The sequence below is a fragment of the Heterocephalus glaber genome, unplaced genomic scaffold (genome assembly GCF_053883595.1).
Source record: "Heterocephalus glaber isolate CG9 unplaced genomic scaffold, H.glaber_assembly_v1.0 deba00001497, whole genome shotgun sequence".
NCBI classification, from domain to species: domain Eukaryota; kingdom Metazoa; phylum Chordata; class Mammalia; order Rodentia; family Bathyergidae; genus Heterocephalus; species Heterocephalus glaber.
The window spans coordinates 15,386,188-15,412,102 of record NW_028258320.1 but is presented as its reverse complement, the minus strand read 5'-3'; the positions used below and the strand labels follow the sequence as shown (position 1 = coordinate 15,412,102).

The window sequence follows — 25,915 nt, the reverse complement described above, 5'->3', positions numbered from 1 at the left end:
GCTCAAATATGTGGCTTCTTGATAGCCTCTTGTGTTCTAAGTACAAAATATGCAAAACCCATGTTTATTCATTACATTTAGATCACTGAAGTCTTAAATTAGCAATCTATAGCATCTGGCTGCTTGGACTCCTAGAACCCTTAGAGTTCTAGGAATATTTGCATTACATACTCTTCAATTTTACCTTTAAATAATTTACAACATAATTCTTTTTCTTACATATACTTTTAGGAGATTGAAAAATCTTATGACTAGGAGTGTTAAAACAGAATGTTCAATATCACAGTCCTTTTCCTGATATTTTTATTTCTCTGTAAATTTGGTCCTTCATAGATTTCTGGTCCCATTTTTTTTGATACTTATTGATCGACTATGATTAAAAGCCAGGTTGCTTAACATTTTATGGTTCTTCAAAGGAATCTGTATGTATTCATAAATCTTTATTTCCTCTGATTTAAATAAAATTCATTAAACAGTATCCCAGAGGCCAGTAGGTATGAAAGTGATAATCAGAAGAGATTGTCCTGTAGGGGACTCCTACAGGACCTGGCCTTGGTTTTGTATCTTTTGTTCCTTTTAAAGCCAACTTGTGTTATGAACTACACCTCTTTCATGTGTACAAGTAATATGTTTGACATGTCTGTATATCCATGTAACCACGTTACACTCAAGTAGACGAGCCATTTCTATCACTCCAGAAGTTCCCTGTTCCCGTTGCAGTAAAAGCTACCACTGACTTGCTTTCTATCATCCAGATTAGTTTTAGATTCTGTATATAAAAAGTATTACTTATTTCAAGCTAGGATTATTTTAAATCTTTTAAATTATCATAATGGATTATTCTGGTTTAGGACTCTAAGTGTTTCCAAATTGAAATAATTTCCTATCTGCTGTCTGTAATGATTCTCTTGTTTCTGAAGTTGCCTAGGAAAACTAACTGCAAATGACAGTTAAAAATTGAGGCAGACCTTACACAGGCTCAGAGAAAATATATAGGAGTATGGGAATTCTTCCTTTTGGAAAAGGAGCTCAGGAAGCCTTTTGAGGGGAAAGGAAATATTTTGATTTGACTATATCTGTGAGTTTTACTATCAAATTGGTTCAGTTCAGCTTATTTGTCTTCGGTACATTAGGGTTTTTTGTTTTTGTTTTTGTTTTGTACCGGGGATTGAACTCAGGACCTTGCTCTTGTGAGGCAGGCGTGGTGTCACTGAGCTACATCCCCGGCCTGGTACATTAGGTTTTGATGACTTTATAAAGATGGGAATTAAGGATTTAAGGTTCATGTTTGAATGGATTTTTTTTCCTTTTGGAATAACATTGGTCAAAAAGTTTAGTCATTTAAATTTTATTTATTTATTTTTTGCTTAAATTCTTTTATTGGTACATTTTAGGTATACAATACGTTTACATTTATCATTGGACACTTGTACCTGTACATGATGTATATTGGTTCTTATTTTTTCCCCATTCCCTGTGCTCCCTTCCCTGTTTACAAAGACTTTGTTTCCATTTTTTCTTTTTCTCATAATTTTTCCTTTCCCTTCTTCCCTTTAGTCATTTAAATTTTAGAAATAAGAATTCAGAGTTGTTACAGGAATTAAAAGAGAATGAAGAGACAAAAGTTCATTTAATTTTGGGAGAAATTGTACTAGTTGTTTTATCTTCATCTTCTTATGCTTTTGGCTTTTAATTTCGGCAGATGTTGCATGATCAGAACAACTCGAGAAAATAATCTCTAAGGGAACATAGAAAATGTCAAGATTCTTAAAATTACTTTTTTCATTTCTTGGAGTAAAAATTTTCCAAGAGGAAAAAATGGGATTGGGAAAGAGAGTAGTTGACCTTGAACCAGAGAAGAAAAGCAAAAAATAAAATAAAAATTACTAAATTCAGTTTTTAAAATGCCTTTTTCTGCACAAAATTACCATAGAATTTTTCTTAACTTCTATCTTTGGGATCCCTAGAATGCTGCTAGGTGAAATTATTTGACTATGACTTCCTTTTAGTATTTTAATAATTAAATCTTCTTGTCCAGGTCTTTAGATATGTCTTCTTTAAAAATCTGCCTTATAGTCAATAATAATAAGGCTTCATAGGCTTTTGGTACTTTATTTCTTCTTTTAAAAACCGTTATTTAGGACTCAATGTTCATGTTAGAATCCTGGTAAGAACTGAGAAAATCAGTCTTGAACTCTAGGTGTATGCTAAGTAATGAAGGTATCAAACTTTTGTAATGTCTGTACACTGAGTAGCATGATGACAATCTTAGCCTCTTAGTGAGCTTAGTCTACTCACAGTGATTATTATTAGTAATATACTATTTTTCGTTACCTTTAAGATGCCATCAATTGTAAGACACATCATTAATTTTTCTAGTAGTAAGAAAAAATGTGATTAAAATGAAATGCTTTACCTTGCAATTATTTTATTTTATACTTATTGAAAAACTTTAGATTTAGATTTTTAAAAAGTTTATGTATCACCCAGACACATTAAAATGGAACACATAAGTGAAATAAATTGCTTAAGATAACCTAATACCCTTTCAAATTCAGAGTCCTAGTCTTACGATTTTTTGTTTGTTTGTTTCAGAGTTAAGGCTGTCTGTACTTTTCCATACAGTATGATCCTGTGTTTTTAGGAACTGTACCACTATTATTGTCTCTGGAGTTTTCTTCCAAGATAGTAATACTTGCTTACTTGTTTCTCTCTCTCTCTCTCTCTCTCTCCCCTCCCCCTCCCCCCTCTCTTCCTCCCTTTATTTCTATAAATGGGCAAGGGCAGTTGTGGTTCTAGTGTTTTTGGCCTGCTTGCCAAGTTCCAGGGTAGAACTTTCATTCTCTGAGTAGGGGCTGGGTAGACAGCCTGTTACAGAGCTTCTACAACACAGAGATGGAAGTATAATGTGGGTGGCCTGCCCATCCTGGGATGATACCATAGTCCTCAATTGGGACTTGGGTGTTTGGGGCAAGAGCCCCTTCATTCTCCTTTGCACTCACCCAGAGTGGAATTTGTATCATGCCGAACTTGGGGACAGGAGTAGGAGAGGGAGCAAGCTCTGGTTCAGATGCTATAAGTTTTTGCTGTTCTTACAGAGATCTAATAGATTTTCTTGAATAAATGTTTCTTCATTTGTTGTATGCATTTAGGACAATTTCCATAATTTAAATGGTTGCAGTTTTTAAAAACTATATAAATTCTTACACAGTACTCTGCTTTTGTGAATATGATCATTTTCTCTTACCCTTTAGTGATACTTTAATTGTATATAGAATTTTAGGTTGGCAGTTCCTTTGTCTCAGCCCTTCATGTTGCCCTTCTCCCCAGGTCCTGCTAACTGCTGTTCTCCTTCTGTCTCTAAGAATTTGACTACTATAACTACTTCCTAAAGGTGGAATCATATACAGTAGTATTTATCCTTACGTGTGTGGCTTACTTCACTTATCCTGTGTGCATGGTTCATCCATGTTGCAGCATGTCAAATTTCCTTTCCTTTTTTTTTTTTTTTTGTTGTTGTTGTTGTGTTTTTGTTTTTGTTTTTGTTTGGTACTGGGGATCAAACTTGGGTCCTTGAGCTTGTGAGGCAGGCGGTGGAACCACTGAGCTAAATCCCCAGTCCCAAATTTCCTTTCCTTTTAAGGCTGAATATAACTGAAAGCATATACTACGTTTTGTTTATCCAGTTATCCATTAATGGAATTTGGGTTTTTCCCACATTTTGGCTGTTGTGAATAGTGTTGCTATGAACAGCAGTGTATAAATATCTGTTTGAGTCCTTGTTTTAAAAATGTAAGAGTATATATTACCCTGACCAGGGCACTTGCCCCTAAGGCCTCTAGTTTTCAGTTGATTTACTCTTAGGCTCATGGGAATTTATCTGACTTTCTATGTGCTTATCTACACATTTTAACAGATATTTGTTACATTTTTATTCAGCACTTTTTTATGCTTTGTGGTAAAAGGATTTTGATTCTGATTTAAAATATTGATAAGAACAAAAGTACTCCCAGATCTAACTTAGGATATTTTGCACATGTGAACTAGTATTAGTTTACACCAAAAATGTAGCAATACTTTTTAAAATCCAAGGATTAAGGAAAATTTCAATTCAAAATATTCCCTTCTTTGGATTCAGGTAGCTGCCACAGGGCCAGAAAGAGAGTTTGAATTCATTTAAAGTCATGTTGCTAGTACTACTGTATTGTTTGTTGTAGTACAGTACTTGTCCTGAGAGAAAGTAGACTGATAGTATCTGAAGTTTCTTACAGCTTACTTAGGTAACACAATCCATTTATAAGCTGTATAATGATGTTCTATTATTTTTCTTTTACATCTCCCACAAAGCGTAGTAATATCAGGGTAGTGTCAGATAAGATGGGAACAGTCTCAATGATTCATTTAAGGCTTCTGTTGTTTATACATGTTATGAGCTGTTGAAGAATATACAGCAAATATTTAGAGAGTATATTGTTCACTGTTTCCCCAATACTCATTTATAGCTAAAAATATATAACCATTTGTCCTTGGGCCTTATTGGATGTAGAAGTCAGTAAAGTATTTTTTGGATTCAGTATCTTTAATTAGCTCTTAACAGTGTTAGCCCATGAGGTTCCCCTTACTGCTGTTACTTTTTTATCAAATAGAAAAGGGCTCTGGGCATTAGCTCGCAGAAGGTGAAATGCTTAACTTCATTACTTTCAGAGACTTGATAACAATGTATTTGCACTTCACTGCTGAATCACAAATCTTTGCTACTCTTGAACTCTTTGGTAGTGTTTTTCCAGGGGAATGGACCAAATGAAGGAAGCAGTAGTGCTTTGCAAATAGATTATTTTTTTCCTTTGGATTTTCTTATTGTTACTGCCAGAAATGGATGAGAAAATTTGAATGCTTAATTTTTTTTGAGGAATGATTACTAAAGCTAGCCCAGATTGTCAGTTGAATAATGCGCCCCCCCCCCCCAAGATGTTCATGTTCTAATCCTTGGAACCTATGAATGCTACTTCGTCTGGCACAGGGTCGTTGTCTTTCTGGTGATCAGCCTGCATCCCAAAGTTTTCTAGTGGCTTCTAGGTACCAGTCAGTCATCTCATCAGCATATAAAAAACACTCATCACTCTGGAGTTTCCAAGGATTTTAGGAGCTATGTGCCAGGTACCAGGGCCAGAGATCAAATTTATATTAAATTTATATTTCTTATTATATTACAATCTCACATTGGGAGAAGCAATACAGGGTGCCTGCGTGAGAAAAATATTCTTCTGTGCAATTTCTCAGTTTGGTGAGGCCATAAGGGAAGAATGTGCTCTTTACTCTCAATATGATGCTGTAGTGAAAGAAGAATTGTTTTATTTTGAGGAGTGCTAGATTTCATTCATACTTTTAACCTGCTTTTCAAGAAGAAACTCAGCTCGGCCTACTTGTATTTCTAGTTTATGGTATTCAAGTTTTGTGTAGCTGTTATCTAGACCAGGATTTGTTACCGGATGCATCCCCAAGGGAATAGACAAGATGTTTTCAGAGATATAGCAATCCGAATTGTAAGAGTCATCTAGTCCCTTGCCCTTTCTTTACCTGGTTGTCTTATACCTTAGCAACTATGAGATATTTGACTTACTTTGGTGATAAAAGCCCAAAATCAAGGGAAAACAACTTTATATTTTTGTTTTGTGTTCCTCTAAGTTTACTTTCTTAGAACATTGTTCCACCCTGTATTTGTCCATACATAGTGGGAGGTTAGTTTAGAATAGGTACTAAAAAACTTTCAAAAGTGACATTATTAAGGTTTCATTCATTCACTACTTAAATTAGATTTTCTTTCCTTTTGTCCTTCTCTCTTTTTCTCCTTTCTTCCTTCTATCATTCATCTTCCTTTGCATTCCTGAGGATGAAACCTATGGTCTCAAGCATGTTAGGCAAGCGTTCTACCACTGAGCTACATTCACAGCTCCAAGAATTTCTTTAAGTAAGTTAAAGACAATAAGAAAAATGATACCCAGTAGAGGATATTTAGAAAAATAAGTTCTGAATAGAAGCAGTTTGCCTTTTCTTGTGTCTGTTTCTGTGTGTCCCCAACTTCATTACTCTTACCTTTTTTTAAACCAACAATAAAATATCACAAAACCCAGCTCCTAATGACTCTTGGAATTCTATACTTTTTTTCATTAATTATATGCAGAGACAATAAGAAAAATCAATCCACCCTAAAACTAGTATGGGGCACACTAAAAAAGGACCATTCAAAAAGCCAGAGAGCCAAATGTGGTGCTGCATACCTGTAGTCCCAGCATAGGTGGATCACAAGTTCGAGGCTAGCCTTGATTACATAGTGAATTAAAGGCCAGCCTAGGTTACACAGTGAGACCTGTCTCAAAGCAAACAAACATACACACAGAAAAAAACAGAGAGGTCTTGGAAATGAAACATGATAATAAAGTACTCTGTAGAAATTTTGAAGAGAGACCCATAACATAAAACTAAGAGACAAGACTTGGGGGTGGGGTGGGGTGGAGGGAGTGCTAAGAGTTGCCAGCACCAGTGCTGTGCCACTGAGCTGGATTTTCAACCCAAGATAACAATTGGAAGAGAAAAATAGGAAAAGTAGAAGATCAATTCAAGAGGTTCATAATCAAAAGAGGTTCAAGTAATAGGAATTCCAGAAAGAAGAAAGCATAGAAATATCAAAGAAACTTCCAAAAAACTTTGCATTACTGAAAGACAGGTTTTTAAAATTAAAATGGTCCACCATTGCCAAGCACAATGAAACCCAGATTAAGGACATCTTTGTGAAATTTTATAATAATGAAGACAAAAAAACAATGCACGAGAAAAATGACTTTCATACAGAGGATCAGAAATCAGAGCTCTAAGTTTCTTAGCAATGGGAGCAAAGAGAAATAGCCTCTACATTTTGATGCAAACCTGTTTTTAATCTAGAATTTTATGCCTAGCCAAGTTTTGCATAAGGGTGAGGGAGACTGAAGATGTTTTCAGACACGTTAGGTTTCTAGTTTTTCCTCTTACGCATTTTTTCCCCAAGAACCTACTGGAACATGTGCTCTATCAAATTGAAAAAGTACACCTGGAAGGAGGTAATATTCAGGAAGTGGGATCTTAGATGTGAAAGAAAATTTGAAAATGATACCAGAAGTATGTTAGGAAAAAAACCAAGAAGTATAGCTCAACAGGATAGTTTTATTTCAGAACAAACCTGAGAGGGACCGCTCTAGCACTAGACACCAGACCAGTTAACTCTCACACAGGCTATGGGATCTTTTTTTGTTTTTTGGTACCGGGGCTTGAACTCAGGACCTTGTTCCTGGGAGGCAGGCGCAGTGCCACTGAGCTAAATCTCTGGCCCAATAGAGTCTTTTGTAGGGTCAGGGTTGAGGGGAGAGTTCAGTGAAAGAGAGTTGTGGCTACCTGCCAAGAATAAGGCTTGAGAGAACACATGTGGTAATGGTTGCCCAAGGGTGAGGCTTGGGAAAGTGGGAGTAGTGGCTAGGACTGATAATGATTCCCCAGGTGCAGCTGTGCCTGGAGGGGGTGGTTTAGAGGGGTCTCTGATCAGGATGGCAGCATTTGGATTCCTTCAAAGTACATCTTGAGATGACAGCTATTCATCATGCTTAGAAAGTAACCAGTCCAGGTTGGAGTGGTTCAGAAAGCTTCTGGACAGATTTAAGAAGGATTGGTAGAATATATAACGGTTTAAATACATAGGAAGAAGGAGGGGGAGAGCAGGGGAGGAGAGGAAAGAAGCTTGTGCAGGAAAGCAAAAGTTATAGTGTACTATATGGCTGAGTGGTAATAGCATTTATAGCCACGATGATGAAAACAAGATCATGACATAACTATTTGGAAAGGATAAGTTGACTAGAGTCAGTAGGTATGCAGAAATATGAAAAAGAGTTAACTTTTATTTCCTACAGTACAAAGTTAGTAGGTGATACATGAACCAAAATGTCAAGAAGAGGTACCATAAGTATGTTATTCTGATATGAAAGAAAAAAAAGCATCAAGTCAAAGTGATTACCTGTGGGTATGAGAAAGAGGTGAGATGGAGGTTAGAGGTGGAGACAGTGGTCATGGCATTACTATAGTTTTTTTCAGGTTTACAGATTACACAAACTTTCAAATTGTGTGAACAAATAGTGAAAAAGAAAAGTTAAAGAAAATAAATTATAGATAAAGACCGAAATACTGGGCTGGGGGTGTAGTCAGTGGTAGAGCACTTGCCTAGCATGTATAAAGCCTTAAGTTCAACACCCATCCCACTAGATAAATAGATAGATACATAGAAAAACCAAAAACACACCCATGTCGAAACAGTGAGGACCATTAACATATCTAGTAATAAATGAACATCGATTCTATTGTACCTGTGGTCAAAATAACTTATGAGTTAATAGAAGTGTAAGATTTGTACACTTTAAAAACCATGAAACATTGAAAGAAACCCTAAAAATCTTAAGGCTATCCTGTGTTCATGGCTCAGAAAGCCCTATTGTTTTTTTGTTTTTGTTTTTTTTTGGTACTGGGGATTGAACTTGGTTCCTTGCACTTGCGAGGTGGCGGAGCCACTGAGCTAAATCTCCGGCCCAGAAAGCCCTATTGTTGAGATGGCAGTATTCTCAAGTTGCTATACAGATTCAACATGATTGCTATCAAAATACCTGCTTCTTTTTTGCATAAATTGATAAACTGATTAAAATTTATATGACAATTCAATAGCTGAAAGACTCTTGAAAAAAGCAGAACAAAGTTGAAGGACTCACACTTCCCAGTTTTAAAACCTCCCACAAAGCAAGAATAATGGAAACAGTGTGGAACTAAGCATAAGGATAGACAATTGAATAGAATTGAAAATCCAGAAGTAAATTTTGACATTTATGATTAGTGGATTTTTTTCGTTTTTGGTGCTGGGGATTAAACATACTAAGCACACACTGTACCACTGAGCTACACCCCCAGCCCATGGTAAATTGATATCTAACAAGGGTGCCAAGACAGAGAATAGTCTTTTCAACAGATGATGTTAGGATAATTGGATGTACACCATAAAAGATGAAGTTGGATCTCATCTTCCTGCTGTAGAGAAAAACTTGACTCAAAATGGATCAAAGACCTAAATGTAAGAACTAAAGTAATAATACTCTAGAAAGAAATAGGTATAAATCTTCATGGTTTTGAATCAGCCAAGTGACCTTTTAGATGGCACAAATAACAAAAGAAAATAGGTGATTGAACTTCAACAAAATGTAAAACTTCTGAAGCCAGGAGTAGTGGTGCATACCGATAATCCCAGTACTCGAGAGGCGGAGCCAGGAGTATCATTGTGAGTTCAAGGCCAACCTGGACTATATAGTGAGACCCTTTCTCAAAACAAACAACAGGCCGGGGATTTAGCTCAGTGGTTCTATGCCTGCCTCCCAAGCGCAAGGTTCTGAGTTCTATCCCCAGTACCAACAACAACAGCAACAACAAAACAAACAAAAAAACCCCAAAACAAAACAAGAAAGTAGAACATCTGTTCTGCAAAATGATACTATTGGGGACATTAAAAATAAACTCATAGAATGGGAAGAAATATTTTTAAAACCTGTATTTGATAAAGGACCTCTATACAGTGGACCCTTGACTTTCGAACCCAATTTGTTCCTGAGGACTGGTTGTAACTCAGTTGGGCCAGTTGCCTTCAAAGTCTCTCTCCTATGTAATCTTGGGCCATACTTTCTTTCAGGCAGATCTGTTTCCTTAGAGAGACATTGGCCCAGGATTTCTCAATTAACCCCACACAGGAAAGAATGTTGTAATGTTCCTTCAAGAACTCTTTAAGGGTTAAATCTATATCTGAGACTATCTGGAAGTACAAGCAGCTGGTATTCAGGTCATAACTGAAGACTTTGGTCATAAGTTAAAACTAAAATTTGAGTCGTAACCCAAGTTGTTCGTATGTCAGGTCATAACTCGAGCATCCACTGTATACGATATTAGAAAAACTCTTATAACTGAATAATAAAGTGAAAAACTCCATTAAAAATAGGAAAGGATTTGAAATGACATTTCTCCAAAGGAGATAGACAGAGGGCCAATAAGCACATGAAAAGATGCTAAATATCATTAGTCACTTAGGCAGGGTGAGTCAAAAATCACAATAAGACAATCTCACCTTACACCCACTGAGATGGCTATAATAGTAGTAGAAGATGGCAAATAACAAGTACTGCTGAGAATATATTGCTGTTGGGATTGTAAAATAGTACAGCCAATTTGGAAAACAGTTTGCCAGTTCCTCAAAATGTTCAATGTACCCCTGCCGCCATCCCAAGCTCCTAGGGCAGAGAAGCTGAGCCGGTCCCAGCACCCAGAAGGAAGCTCCCCCACTGCCATCCCAAGCTCCTAGTTCAGAGAAGCTGATCCAGTCCCAGCACCCAGAAAGAAGCTCCCCCGCTGCCATCCCAAGCTCCTAGGGCAGAGAAGCTGAGCTGGTCCCAGAACCCGGAAGGAATCTCCCCCGCTGCCATCCCAAGCTCCTAGGGCAGAGAAGCTGAGCCAGTCCCAGCACCCGGAAGGAAGCTCCCCCACTGCCATCCCAAGCTCCTAGGGCAGAAAAGCTGAGCTGGTCCTGGCACCTGGAAGGAAGCTCCCCCACTGCCATCCCAAGCTCCTAGGGCAGAGGTGAGCCACGTGGGTGCCAGAAGCCCCACCACCACCGTGGAAATGAGAAGACACATAAACAAGCCTCAGAAACAGACTTTTGGATCACCTTCAGCAACCCCAAAGGGAAACAAGATGGAACACTCTGATACTCAACTACCTGGACTCTCTGAACTGACAACAAAAGAGGATCTGGGAAAAATGAAATCAGAAATAATTACTCAGATAACAGCAAAGATTTTGCTCATGGTGCAAGACATGATTAATAAATCTAGAGAGGACACATAAAAAAATAGAGGATCTGAGGAACATGATGGAATCCCAACATAGGAAACAAATGGAATCCATAAAACAGATACAAACAGATTTCCAGGAGATTAAAAACTCCATCAAAAGTCTGTGCAGCAGAATGAACCAATGTGAGGATAGAATTTCAGATATAGAAGAAAAGATAGCAATTAGTGACCAGGAAAAGAAAAATGCAAAGAAGAATAACATAAGACTGATTGGAGTCAATGAAGAAAGAGGAGAGAGTGCAGATGACATAAAAAAACTGTTCACAGAAGTGATGGCAGAAAACTTCCCAAGGAGGGGAAAAGAACTTGACATACAGATAAGTGAGGCATATAGGACTCCAACTAGCCTTGATCAAAAAAAAATCTACACATAGACATATAATAGTTAGGATTCCAGAAATCCAACAGAAGAACAAAATTCTACAAGGGGTGAGAAAAAAGAAACAAATCACATACAAAGGAAAGCCCATCAGAATCACAGCAGACTTCTCAATGCAAACCCTCAAGGCAAGAAGAGCTTGGAGTGATGTATTTCAAGCCCTAAAGGAAAACAGCCTTCAACCCAGATTGATGTACCCTGCAAAACTATCTTTCAAAATGGATGGAGAAATAAGATACTTTGATGATAAAGAGCACCTCAGGAACTTCATGAATACCAAACCGGCACTCCAAAAAATTTTAGACAATATCCTAGGAAAAGACAATGAAGATCACAACCCCAGGAAACCCAGCAGAATGAATCCATTGGGCATGACAAATTAAACGCAAAGGGGGAGAATCCAACAAAAAGAAAAAGTCATGACAAGGCTTTTAAAACTTTTAACTTCATCTCCCTAATGAGTGTATAATTCAGTCTTGTTTTTGTACTGATTAGTATTTTTCTGATTCTAGAGTTGCACACCTTTCCTTGTGCTGTATTGGCTATTTATCATCTTGTTATGTCTACTTTTTAATTGGGCTGTCTATTAATGAGCTCTAAGAATTCTTTATGTATTCTGGTCATAGGTTATATGCATTGTAAATATGGTCTCTTTAAGGACTACTTTTTATTTTAATGATGTTATTTAAAGTTCTAAATTTTGATGGAATCTCATTTATCAATTTTTTTCTTTTATCCATGTCTTTTGTATCCTCCGTAGTTCTTGCCTACCCTGAATTCATAAATATTTTCCCTTATAATTTCTTCTTAAAGTTTTATACTTTTAGGCTTTCATATTTAGGTTCATAGATCCCCTCAAGTTATTTTCATGTATGGAAATAAAGGGTTGAGGTTAATTTTTATATACAGATACCAGGTGTTCTAGTGCCATTTGCTGAAAACACTGTCTCTTCCTCGGCTCTTGAATTGAGTTTATATTCTATAAAATGCTAATGTTAAATAACCTTGCAAAACTCAGTGGACCATATATGTGTGGTTCTATTTCTAGATTCTCTGTTTTATTCAAATGATCTATATGTCTTTCCTTACACTAACACTGCCTTGATTACTGTAGCTTTAGAAGAAGTCTTAAAATAAGGTACTAAACGTCTTTCAACACTGTTTTGTTTTAACTTTACTAGGTCCTTTGAACTCCTACATAACTTTTAAATTTCAATATCCAATTCTTCATTTGTAGCAAGTATACACAGACCTGAATTTTTATATATACCTTGGGTTTTCTAATCCTGCTAAATTCAAATACAAGTTTTAGGGGCTCCTAGAGATTTCTTAAGTATTTTTTCTGTAGATGATCATTTCATCTACATGTAAAGATTTTGCTTCTACCTTGCCAATCCTATCCTAATTGTGTCATTTTATTGCCAGACTATTTTGGTGGGGCCTAGGTTTCAAAGTTTAATGGACAGATAAAGAATAAGCATATCTGCCCTTGTTCCCCACCTTAAGGAGAAAGCATTGTATCTTCTCCATTCATATAAGGCGTTTTTGCTGGAAGTATGGAGTACATGTCTTTAATCTGTTGAGAAGTTTCTGTTCTACTTCTAGTCTCCTGATAGCTTTTACCATGAACAGCTGTAGAATTTAGTCCAATACTTTTTCTCCAACTAGTGACAGGATCATATGGCTTTTTCCTTTCTTCTGTTAAAATGATGACTTGGGGGTGGATCTTCCAATGCTGAACCAACACTGCCATCCCTATAACAAAACCACTTTCTACATACTGCCAGATCTGACTTCTAAGAGTTTGTTTTGTTAAACAAATTTCCATCTATGTTCATACTTTTTTCTTCTATTATCTTTATCCAGTTTTAGGATTAGCACAATGTTGATTTTCTAAAATGAGGGGAGAAGTGTTCCTTCTTTTTTCTGCTTTAATTGTTTGATATAATTTATCAGTTAAAATGTTTATGAGCCTGCTGTTGTCATATAGGTAGGTTTTCAAGCTAGGAATATACTTTCTTTAATAGGTGCTATTCAAATTTTATATTTCCTCCAGAGTCAGTTTCATTAATATGTCTTCCAAGGTACTTCTTAGAAGTTGTCAAATTTATTTCAAAAAAGATTTTTGAAATATACTTTCTATATCCTTTTAAATTCTGTAAAATCTGTGGTAATGTCTCCTAGATCTTGATATTGTAATTTAAAAAATGTATAATTGATGTTGTATAACAGGAAGAAAAGGTCTAAAGGTGCAGGGGAAGTGGGAGGGGTAGGGGAAAGTAAAAAAGGGAAAATAAAAAATATGAGAGAAGGAAAAAAATAGAAACAAAGTCTTTGCAAATAGGGAAGGGTGGAGAGGGTGAAGGAAGGGGAAGGGAAGGGGGGAAAAAAAAGAACCAAGATACTCATGTAAAGGTACAAGATCCCAATGATGAATGTAACTGTATTTTATACCAAAAATGTACCAATAAATTAATGGGAAAAATAAAATTAACTTTCCCAAGAGCATGAGGAAAAAAAACAGTTCAATGTACATTTCCTATATCACATAGCAGTTTCACTTCTACATATATAGCCAAAAGAAATAAATGCATATATTCACACAAAACCATACAGGTATACTCATAACAGCATTATTTACAATAGCCAAAAGTAGAAAGAACTGAAATGTCTATCAACTGGATAAACAAAATGTAGTATATCTCTACACTAGAATATTATTCAGCCACAGAAAGGACTAAACTACTGACACATGGGCCCAGGGATTTAGCTCAGTGGTTCTGCTGCTTGCCTCGCAAGTGCAAGGACCCGAGTTCAATCCATGGTACCCCCCCAAAAAAATATTGACACATGCTATAACATGGATGAACCTTGAAAATATGCTAAATGAAAGAAGTCAGTCACATATTATCTGATTTCACATGCATGAAATATTCAGAATAGTTAAATTAATAGAGATAGAAAGTAGATTAATGGTTGTCAGGGCCTGGAGAGAATGGAATGGGCAAGTGACTGCTAATGCATATTGGGTTGCTTTTTGCTGTGATGAAAATGTTCTGAAATTAAATAGTGGTAATAATGGTTGTGTCCCTTTATGAACATAATAAACCACTGAATTTCACACTTTTAAAAAGTAAATTTTGATATGTAAATTATATCAAATGCATGTTTAAAAAGTAGCTGTGGGAGAAGGAAAATTAAACATGCCTGTTCTTTCAAACCAATATTCTAAAATATTATTTAGCTAATTGTGTGTGTGTGTGTGTGTGTGTGTGTGTGTGTGTGCATTTAGATTATTAGGAAAGATACTTTTTTCATCACTGGTTAGAACAAATTAACCATAATACCCCTTCCCCCAACCAGGAACCAAACTCAAGACCTTGAGCTTGCCAGGCGGGTGTGGCACCACTGAGCTACATCCCTGGCCCTACCACAATCTCTTTGCAGTAGCAGAAACATCAGAGCTACTTGATTTAGGTGAAGCACAAAGAGCTTCTCTCCTGCCCTGCTTCCCCATCCTCCACACATCTGGAAAGGTCTAGGAAAGACTTGGAATAGCAGTGTCTGGATTTTGCCCTGTCAGCTGCATCTCTAGTTTTCTCCTATGTTAGTATCTTTCTCACACTCACAGGCTTATTTTAAGAGTTAAATGAAGTTTAGATGGGAAAGAGCAGTTAAAGAATTAAAAACAGCCTACAAATATTAACCACACAAATATAGTCAAACACAGAATGGTGTTATAATTTGGTGACACTAATGTCCTCCAAACTGATCTAATACGTAGAAACAGTAATTCAGTTAATATTTATTAATTTGGGGTATTTGTATCATCTTAATATAATTTTTTTGTGTGTGTGGTACCTGGGATTGAACCCAGGTCCTTGTGCTTTCAAGGCAGGTGGTAGAACCACTGAGCCCCCAGCCCATCATAATGCAATTTAAGAATTGGAACACTGGAGTTGGGAGAAGGGGGGCAGAACTGTGGAGGAAATGTAGATAGGCATATTTCTAATACAGAAGTTTGTGTTTTGTTATTAGTAATGTGGAGAAATTTGAGTGAATTTGTCAGACAGGGAGTTTGGAGATTAGACATTTTTGAGGCTGAGGCTACTTGGAGTCAGTAGGGGCCTTTTTGTTTAGGTGTATACATTACTCATATTCTTAGTCCAGTTTGTAAGCTTTCAGAATTTTCCCCATGGCTTACTTTTACTCTGATGCTTTGCTTTCTAATACAGTCTCCTTGCTTTCTTAGATTTATTAATTTTAAATGAATCATTGTGGACTTTGTTGACTTAAGGTTAGTTGAGTTATACACGGTGAGGATTCCCCAAAACAAAAAACAAAACAAAACAAAATGCCAAGCATACAGTATTTGAACCATCATCCATCTCTTGCATTTTTGGTTAAGACAAGCCTTGGGAGTTTCTGGTTTTCAGAAACAAATGATCATGTGGTTGTACATAGGCAGATGTTTTGTTTTTCCTGGAGTCAACTGAGATTTAAATAGAGCTCAACCTAAATGAATTCCTAGGTGAGAAATGAGAATGACAAGTTGTTTAATTACCAAACATTCTTCAGAAAAATAGGAACTGCCTGCCTTGTAAGTGTGAGGTCCTTGAGTTCGATTCCTGGTTACCCACCCCCTCACCCCCCCCAAAAAGAAAACTAGGAATCTACTTTCACTAGTTCTTTTTTATCCTCTTGCCTTGGTTTCTGTAATACATTTAAGTTCTTTGCAGTTTGGACAAAAGGATGATGATCCTGGAATACATTTTAGTGACAGGATCTCTGTAGAAGATCCAAATATATGACCAACTTTAACAGAACAAGGATGCAGTAGTTTGTGTCCATGCATAGACTGAAAAAGGTGGAAACTCCTTTTCATCCTCATCAGATATTTGAGATTGCATCCATTAGAGAAACCATGAATGCTGCCAGGGCTCTGCAGTTTCCTTTCTACAGTCCCTGGATCATGGTTCCTGCAGAACCCTCCTTCACCATTGCTGATTCCACAAAAACTATCCTGACCACATATTCAAGTGGGACAAACACAGAATTGGGAACACAAAAAAGTGCCATAGCCCTTCTCAGTCCACCAGAACCTTCCCTTGTGGAGTGCTTGTAGAGCTTTAGCATTACATAACTCATCCATTTCCACTTGTAGAGTGCATACTATATTCTTACATATATATTCCTCAGTCTCTTCCAGATACTCTCATACTTTTCCATTTAAAATTCCTACCTGTTTTTAAAAATCAAATTGAGCTTCTACTCATGTGGAACTTATTTTAACTTTTGTTTTCTTACTTTACAAGAACATATGTTTACTTTCCCTTACTAGTGCTTTGCGTTTAGGCCCATGTATGAATTGTATCTTGGCTGATACGTAGCAAGGCCAGGAACAGCAGAGATTGTAAGTAGTACAGATTGTAAGTAGTACAATCGTGTAGTCATTGAGCCAACATTTTGTAGAACTGTTCGAGGAATTTAGAATTATTTGTGATTGTCAGTAACTTTCACTGAGCCTATGGCCAAATGGAGCAGTTTGCAGCCTGCAGTTCTATAGGAAAGTGTGAAAGGAGTTCCCATGTATAAAAAGAAAACAATAACTTGAAATTTTTGCAGAATGCACTTTAAGCATAATCAATATCCATCCTAAGTACTTAATTAAATAGTTTGAATGAAACCACTGCATTACACGTGTTCCATTTTGGCTAGAAAATGTCAATGCATGGACTGTTGTCAAGTCACATTTTATTACCTGGTACAGGTATATGGTATGCTTAGTGGAACGCTGTTGGAATTTCTATCCCATTTTCTTCTGAGGGAAAACCATGCCAAGGATAAACCTTGCAGGATAGAGATTCTGGGGGTGCAGGATAAAGATTCTGGGGGGAGGAGCTCTTTTACTGAAAGTTAATACAGAACAGATACAGTTTATTTTCTCAAAGAAAGGGAGAAGACAAAGATCATGCCAAGAAAAGTACATAGTGAGGAATGGAATGAGGAAGAAAAAATGGCAAGACCCTAAAATCATACATGTGGGAAAAATGTTTCTTGTACTCTGTCCCCAACTCTAGTTTCAAAAGCAGGGGAAGGAAAAGCTTATTACAAAGTCTAGAGCCATAGGCATTATAGAAATTACCAGCCCCCAGAAGTCAATATCTAATTATTGTACCCTTTGGCTGTTCCACGTCATTAACTCTGCTGCTTCGTTCAAGGGAAGCCCGGAGGAAGTCAGGCACCCAGGGTGGTTGTGGTACAGCTCCTCACTTAACCCTTCGTGTTGGGCTGCAAGGTAGAGGTCCCCATTTACCTGCACCTATGAAAAAAGATTTCCTCTCTGCCTCTTGAAAACCAAAGTGAAGAGTATGCCTGGGGGTGGGAGTGGGGTTTCATTCAGTTTAACTAAAGGGGAAATACAGAGGATTTTATTTTCTTTCCTTTTGTTTTTCAGCTCCTATCAAATTAATACTGCCACAATTGGAAAATGTTGCTTAGTTTTTTAATAGATCTCAAAGAAGCATGTCTTTTATCCAGCTAGTAGTTATGGGCTTTAAGGTTAATATAAATTTATTTACTTAAAATCAAGCCACTTTGTAGCTAGTCATAATTTTCCTGAGCATTTTGTTGAAGGCAAATGCAATTTTTTGCTGGGCGTGGTGGCGCACACCTGTAATCCCAGCATTCAGCAGGCTGAGGCAGGAGGATCACTGTGAGTTCGAGTCCAGCCTGGGGAACCTGGTGAGTTCAGGGCCAGCCTGAACTATGAAGGGAGACCCTGACTCAAGAAACCAAAAAAAAAAAACCAAAAAAACCCAAAACCAGCAAATGCAATTTTTAATTGACTACATTCAGTTGTAGGAGAGGTTAAACAATTTAAGCTTTCTTCCTGGAAAGTGCCACAAAGCAGTTGTCAGCAAGGATTAAATCTCTGAATGTCCTTGTCTGTCAGGAAGAGCCCTCCATGTTCCCAGTAGCTCCTGTAAAATGTTAATGTAGGGGGCTGTGCAGAGGCGAGGGATCAATCTCCTCCTTTCAGCACATGGTGCACTGTGATGTGGGGAAAGCCTGCTCCTAGGTGCACGTGGGTGTGAGGGCCACCCGTGCTCACTGCCGCTCTGGCTCACGTATATTACAGAGCAGATTTGCCTTTTCCCCTGGGATCCCTCAAACCCGGAGCAATTCCTAAATGCTGATGTGTTTTCAGCTCTAAAATGATAATGCGCCTGTTGGAATGAGGAGCAAAAAACACACAGAGAATGATTTTAAAACACTAATCAACCAGTTCCTAGTGTATCTCTTACTTGCTTGATAGAGCTGTTTAAGCAGAGTCTGCTGTTGTCAAGGAAGTGGGGATTCCACATCCTACCAGGTAGCTTTTCGTTTCCTTTATCTAGGGCTCTTCCTGCTTCCAGATACTTAGCACGCAGATGTAGTTTCACCATCAGCAAGAGAATCTCCCCAATTTCCATGTAGTCAGCAAAGCAAATGGCAGAGGTGGTTGCTCCAGACAAGTCTGGTGGTGCTACTGCCAGCAGTTTTCTAATAACCTTGGTGCCTCTGCAGCAAGGTTAGCGATTGCGTTTACTGACGCTACAACTCCTCTCTTCTCTTCCTCTGCCTCCATACATCATCCCACCTCCTTTCCTTCTACCCCCTACCACTTAGGTTAGTAAACCTGCCTGTGGTGTGCAGAGACTAGACATAAAATTTTAAAAACATATTTCAGAGTTTTTAAAGATGTGCAAAACAGAAATATGCCCCAATGTCCAAAAAACACTCTGTGATTGCCAGTTAGTGGCAGATTAAGGAAATAGAATATAAAATTCCAAATGTATTCTAGAAAGTCATGCTTGTTGAGAGGCATTTATCTGACAGATTGCAATGAGCTTCTTTTGTGCATTGGCATATACTCCAGAATTGCAATTTTATTCACTTTTAGCATTTATGTAAAGTTCTCCGGCTGGCTCATTTCATGGAAACAAAGGCTCACTTTATTTCTGACCCATGTCTGTTGTAAGATCCTTACAAGGGCAGCAACTTTTACCTTGGTTTAATATGTAAGTGAAATATTATAATGTATGTATAGTCACTTATTTTAATTTAGTGTCAGTTGTCAGTATAATAATAGAAATGAGTAAAGAGAATCTTTTTGGAAATCAAAGGAGTGTTGCTCAGCAACTCTTAATTAATACATGTTTATTGAATATATTCTATGGGAATGTATTAAACATTTTAGAGATTCTAAAGAAAAATAACAATATCCTTGCCTACAAGCTGTTTCTTACCAGTTTGAAATGAAAGTTATCCACGGAACAGTAAGTAAACTAGACTGTATTAAATAAGGCATTATCCTGTGCAGTACAAGTTCAAGAATATTATGAAGCACAATTGACTAATTTACCAAAATGACCATTTAATTAGATGTGAGATTAGTGTTCAGAGATGTCAATGTAGTTTTATCTAGCTGTTTGTGGAATTCTGGCTAGTTTATTTTTAGTTGTTATTTGTCTGTCCTCTCCAGCTTTGTATTTGAACACATCAGCGTAGAGTGAGAAGCCACTATGTTTGCTACCAAAAAATGAGTCACACAGTAGAAAGAAATGTATTTAGAATCTGGTTCCAAATCTTAGCTGTGCTGATTCTTAGCTCTGTGCCCTCACTTAGCCTCAGTTTTCTTAGTGAAGATTATAGTTACTAATTCACAAGTTTGTTGGGATTAAATTATTTTGAAGCATAAAACACTGTTTCCCCGGTTTTCTCACTAAATCTGTATGGAAATATGCCATCACTGATGGCTATGTAAGTTTGAAGTTAGATGCTTCCCACACCATTTACTCTCTTGAAAATCACCAAATTTGTGTTTTCCTACTCTTTGTTTATAGATCTTTACATCTTGAACTTCAAATATCCAAAAGCAAGGAAAATATATTTATGAGGAAGGAAGAATTTTTCAAGGACCTAATTTAGCTTCAAGCTTAAAAGTATACACTTTATGTAAGGTTAATAATACACTATAAAATTATCTTTATAATAAGTTGAACAAAACAATTTGAAAGACAAGCTTGCTGTCCTTGTTGTAACTTATAAAAACATCCTTTCAGGCCGGGGATTTAGCTCAGTGGTTTCGCCACCTGCTGTGCAAGGGCAAGGACCCAAATTTGATCCCCAGTACAAAAAACAACAACAACAAAAAATCCTTTCAGGTATGACTGAGGTCCTACCCACTAAGAAAGCTTTTCTGGCCACTCCAACCCACAACAATCTTGCCTCATTGAAAATTTAGTTTCTCTTGGTTATATAAGTTTAATTGAATTGACCTCTCATTTGGCACTTAAGTATTGTTATATACCAGTATATGTCTATTTTTATGATTTTATAATGTCTTGCTAATTAGATTGTGACCTCTTAGCAGTTATGGACCTTGTCTTATAATTCTTTATTTTCTTCCAGCACCCCAGTCCTTCTGTGTACATAATAGGCATTGAGTTGATATCTTGTACTTAAGAACAGTGATAACAGTTGTCATGAAACAAGAACTGATTCTGTTCTGTATTCCAGTTGTGGGGAGAAAGTTCTGGCTTATTCATTCAGTAGGTATCCATCCTTACCTAAACAAATAGTTGTTCACTTTGAGTGTATGACTTTGCATGTATGGTTAAACAATTTAATGACTACTTTCCATTGCAGCACTGAAATATGATGGTAGAGAAAACCGGCATAGTAGCATAAGAAGTTACACAAACAAACTAGTGATAAATGAATTTCACCTAGTACATTCTATTTGGAAATTTTTACATTACACTCACATTGGTAAGAGATGAGTAGAGAATAGTATATTTAAAAAATCATTTTGAGTTGGGCACGGTGACATATGGCTGTAATTGGGAGGTGGAAGCAGGAGAATCCCAAGTTTGAGATCAGCCTGGACAACCATCCCCAGTACTGAAAAAAAAAAATTCATTTTGAAGGCTTGGTGGTAGAATGCTTATCTACCATTCACAAGGCCCTGGGTTCTATCTCCAGGAGGACCAGAGGAAAAATCATCTTGTAGTTTGTGTTGTCACCTAATAGTACATCATGAGTAGTCATCTTAGACAGAGTTCTTACTTGTAGTCTGTAACATCTCCTACTTTAAAGTATACTGCAATGAAAGAGGTGGTTTGTTGGAATAAACCTCACATTTTCTAAGGGAGGACTAAAGAGAGTAATGGATGAGAATGCCTGACTCTTCCTCTGAAAGCAATCTACAATGGGGTGTTATGTTTTGGAGCCAATTTTGCTATTTTCATGAATGTCTTATGCCTTATCTTTTTCTTCAAATGAAAAAAACAAGACTGTACTTGGCACTCGTTTATTTGCACTTTCTTGGATGATTGCTATGTCTACTCCCTGGGACTTGTAAGGAGTAGGTTTTGTTTGGATTTTACATGAGTAAAAATTAAACAGCATGGTTATAACTTGATCTTTGCAGTGCTGGGGATTGAAGCCAGGGCCTTTTGCATGCTAGGCCAGCACTCAAGCCACTGAGCTATATCCTCAGTCCTTCTGTCTCCTTTTCTTTGGGTGACTTGACCAGACCTAAAGAAAGGATTGGAGTGGCTGGGGGCTTTGGAAACAGTTAAGATACTTAAGACTATAATCTTAATACTATAGGTAGTCCAGTGTTTTAGCTCTAAATAATAGTACACAATTCACATTTTCTTATTGATAGTAAATCTAACAGTTAATATCTACTAGAGTCAAATAGCTTGAATTTGAGTGGTTGCCTTTATATATTAGCTATAATATAGCATTTGAAACATATTTATTGCTTCTGTGATATGTTTAGAGTTATGTAGTTTTAGCTTCATAGGCACAAGAATTTATAATGTTAGGATCGATCATTGTATGGTCTAATCATCTTGTTTTGAGCTCTGATTTTGTTTTAGGCTCCATTTTCATACTACACCCAGATCAAATAGGATTAAACATCTTTGACACACAATATTAGCTCTTATTCTCACCCCCCTTTCCTCAAACATATGATTGGTGAAGTTTATCTCCAGGATTCCTAACTTTCCCTTAATCCCCATTAAGACATGTTATTTCTCTGTTGTCCATCAAATTTGTACCCAAGTAAAGGTCTATCAATATGTTTGTCTTTGTAACACTTCTCAGCTTCTGAAGTTAGATGCACATTTTTAATCATGGCACAGAAATTGTTATTCTCTTTTAAAGTTATTTTAGATGACCACACTGCTTAAATCAAACCATACAATGTGGAGCACTAGAAAAGAAATTTAAATACCACCTAGCATAATCAGAGATCTTTAAAAGGATATCAGTTTCTCCTCTTAGGACATGGCCCATCAGCTATTTCTGGTTATGCATTTCTGATATATTTGCTGATTTTGGTTCTGATTTGAACAGCGGATAGATTCAGCAGATTTTATGGGAAATTTTTGTGCCATGAACATTACAGACTGCTTAAATTGTCAACTGCAGTTCATAATTCTGAACCTTGTGGATTCTTCTTAACCCTACAGCATTCAAGTTGTGATGCCAGCATTGTGATCCAGGTCTAGTGTCTTTCATATTGAAAAATTCAGCACTGGAGATGGGGAGAAAGATATTTTCTGATCTGTGTCCAGTGAATGTTGGCCTTTTTGGTAGAGAGAAGTGAAATAATTTTTTTTTTTGATACCGGGGATCAAACTCGGGACTTTCCACTTGCAAGGCAGGCACCGGAACCACCGAGCTAATTCCCCGGCCTGAAGTGAAATAATTTTTAAGTAATTTTAGGGCCTTCTGTCCTCTTTCCTGTTGAGGGTTGGGGGAAAAGCTACATAGGAAGTTGTGTGTGCTATATTCTTCCCAGAACCCTAATCAAATATGAAAAGATTGTTAATTTAATGAGACCTAAGATGAATCATAGGCACTTCTCTGTGGTATTAAGAAAACTCTGCAAGATAATTCTGATGTATTTTATTTTTTCATTTTGCAGATGAATGGAGATGAAGGTACAGCAAGTATAGAGTTGAAATATACATCACTTCTTAAATTGAATCTCTGTTTGCCTGATAAAATAATTTTGGGTATTCCCGGGATTCCCTAGTGTTTATTTATTTATAGGCCTGCATCTAGGGAAGGCTGCTGCTACATAATAAAAGCTGTGAGGCATGCTACATGCCACTAGGCTAGGAAAGCTTTGATTGCAAAAGTACCTTTGTGACTAAAAACACTACAGCTGAAATACATTCTCTTAGGATCTCAAAGCCAGTGTATATTTTAAATCATAATAGTGCTTTTCATTTTGATTATAGAGAAATAAGAAATGAAGAATTATATTGTGGTTTAACAAAGATAAACATCAGATATTTTGGAGGCATTTCAAAATCTTGAAAGCTTTGCTCTATTGGTATATACTGAGTGGATTCTCATCAGAGTGATTGATTCTCTTCAGAAGGAATAGTTTCTTATGACATGTTCTTGATAGCCTTGTAGGTGAGGGGGAAGGGATGGCAAGAGTATGTTAAAATTTTTTTTTTTTCTGGTACCAGGGATTGAACTCGGGTCCTTGCACTTGCGTAGCAGGCGTTGAAACCACTGAGCTAAATCCCCGGCCCAAGTATGTTAAAATTTAAAGTGAGGTAAACTCTTCATTATTGAGAGTTAAGCACTGGCACATTTTGTCTTTGTTGCCCTGCATTTTCTCCAATGGTATCAAACTAATGCTGGATCTTATGTCATTTTAGATCCTTTAAATTATGAAATGACCAGTGTCTTAAGTGTAAGTCTATAAATCTCAGCTGCTGGCTATTTCTTTCCATAGTTAAAAAAAGTTGTTCAAAGTGGACAAAATAGCATTTTCATTTAATGTGCCATGTAGGCTGCAAACCATAATCCTTAATATTTATTATTTCACCTCTTTCTGAGTTTTTATTCTTTCCACAGCATCCATCCCTATGTATATCCCTAACCAGGGGAATGGTGTAAGTTTTTTATGCTGGCCCTGGGATAAGGTCTCTTTAGATCCCGTTTTTCTCTGTACAAATAATGCGGAAAACATTATACTATTTATCGTTGAAGTTTCTTCTTAATTATATTGTCTTTTCAGATATAGGAAAAGAGTTTATTTTTATTTTATTTTTTATCAGGAAACTTTCAGCCCACTGTTCTTCTTCATAGGGTTTTTAAAATGCCATGAATCACCAGGTGCAACTAATCTGATTAATTACTATTTGAGTGCAAGTATATTGGTCGTAAAGTTTTCTTCATAAAGATTTTTGTGTAAAAATATGAAATTATATAAACTTATTTTTAATTTTTCCCTTCTGAATGTTTTCTTTTATGTGGGAAATTCTTTTTGAATGCCAAAAAAAAAACCTAATAAAGATTTTTAAAAGACTGAAAGATTGCTACCTCAGTTCCCTTTATCTGAAGAAGCCATATGTGTAGTAATTATAGAATAGAGCCTTTGAAGTCAAGTTGGAATCTAGCTCTTCCACTTCCTAGCTGTTTGACCTTGGGTAAAGTCAGTGTTTTTGTGAATATAAGAATATAAGAATAATGATGATGCCCCCTCAGGAGTTTGTTCTGTAGATTAAGTTATGCGTCTAAGTATAGTGCATACACGGCTGGTCTCCAGTAGATGTTGATGGCAGTGATGGTGATGCTGCTTTCGTGTCTGGTGCCCAGTAGATATCAGTGGCAATGATGATTATGCTGCTACCTAGAAATAAGCATTGTCACAATGATCAGGCAGAGTCTGCCCTGAACCCACACTTGGCCAAAATAAACCAAGAGATTGAAGCCAGATGTTGAAACCATTCAAAAACAGAACAGGCAACAAAATGAAGAGGATAGAGGAACTACCAAAACATTTTTGTAGAAGCTTAGTAGCCAGGGTCCACTTAATACTACTGTATGGCCGTTGCAACTCTAAGGACTTACTTTGTTTTTGTGGGGGTTTTTTTTAATGGTTTTTTTAGACAGGGTCTTGCTGTGTAGTTCAGGCTGGTCTTGAACTCACTATGTAGCCTATGATGGCCTCAAACTCACAGCAATCCTCCTGCCTCGGCCTCCCGAGTGCTGGGATTATAGGGATGTGCCACTACACTCGGCTTTGAGGGTTTACTTTTTTTCTTTTCTTTGTACTTGTTTGCAGTACATGCATTTTATAGTCATCTTAAGGTGTTGGTACATGTACATAATACAGCCTATTTCTCTTTAATTCCCTTCCTTTTCTCTCCCTCCTCCTCTAGTTCTCCTTTCCCCATTTTCATTCTGGTTGATATTGTTAATCTTAGTTCATGTTTTGTTTTCGGGTTTTTTTGGTACCAGGGATTGACTCGGGTCCTTGTGCTTGTGCAGCAGGTGGCGAAACCACTGAGCTAAATCCCCGGGCCCTCTTAGTTCATGTTTATGGCATAGAATGTCCACATTCATTGAGGCTATTAGGACCTTGTAGCTGGTATATCTTCGATCTCCCTATCTCCCCCCCTTGCCTGGACCCCTTCCTGGGTTTATTTTGTTAAAACAGGGATATGGTGAGATCTGGTTATTTATTGCTTTGTAACAAACCAAAATTAGT

The 25,915-nt window shown here is 37.0% G+C and overlaps 1 protein-coding gene across 2 annotated transcripts in view; it reads left to right on the top strand.

Moving 5' to 3' along the window:
* Positions 1 to 25,915, top strand: part of Mcu (mitochondrial calcium uniporter) — a 173,148-nt gene that overhangs the window by 69,129 nt on the left and 78,104 nt on the right. The window contains exon 1 of one of the 2 annotated variants that reach the window (XM_021259606.1): positions 20,853 to 20,933. The exons of the other annotated variant lie outside the window; for it this stretch is intronic. Within the exon in view, the coding sequence (XP_021115265.1) occupies positions 20,868 to 20,933 (66 nt within the window). The 5' untranslated portion in view covers positions 20,853 to 20,867. Of the gene's footprint in view, positions 1 to 20,852; positions 20,934 to 25,915 lie in introns of those variants that run through there. 2 annotated transcript variants of the gene reach the window in all.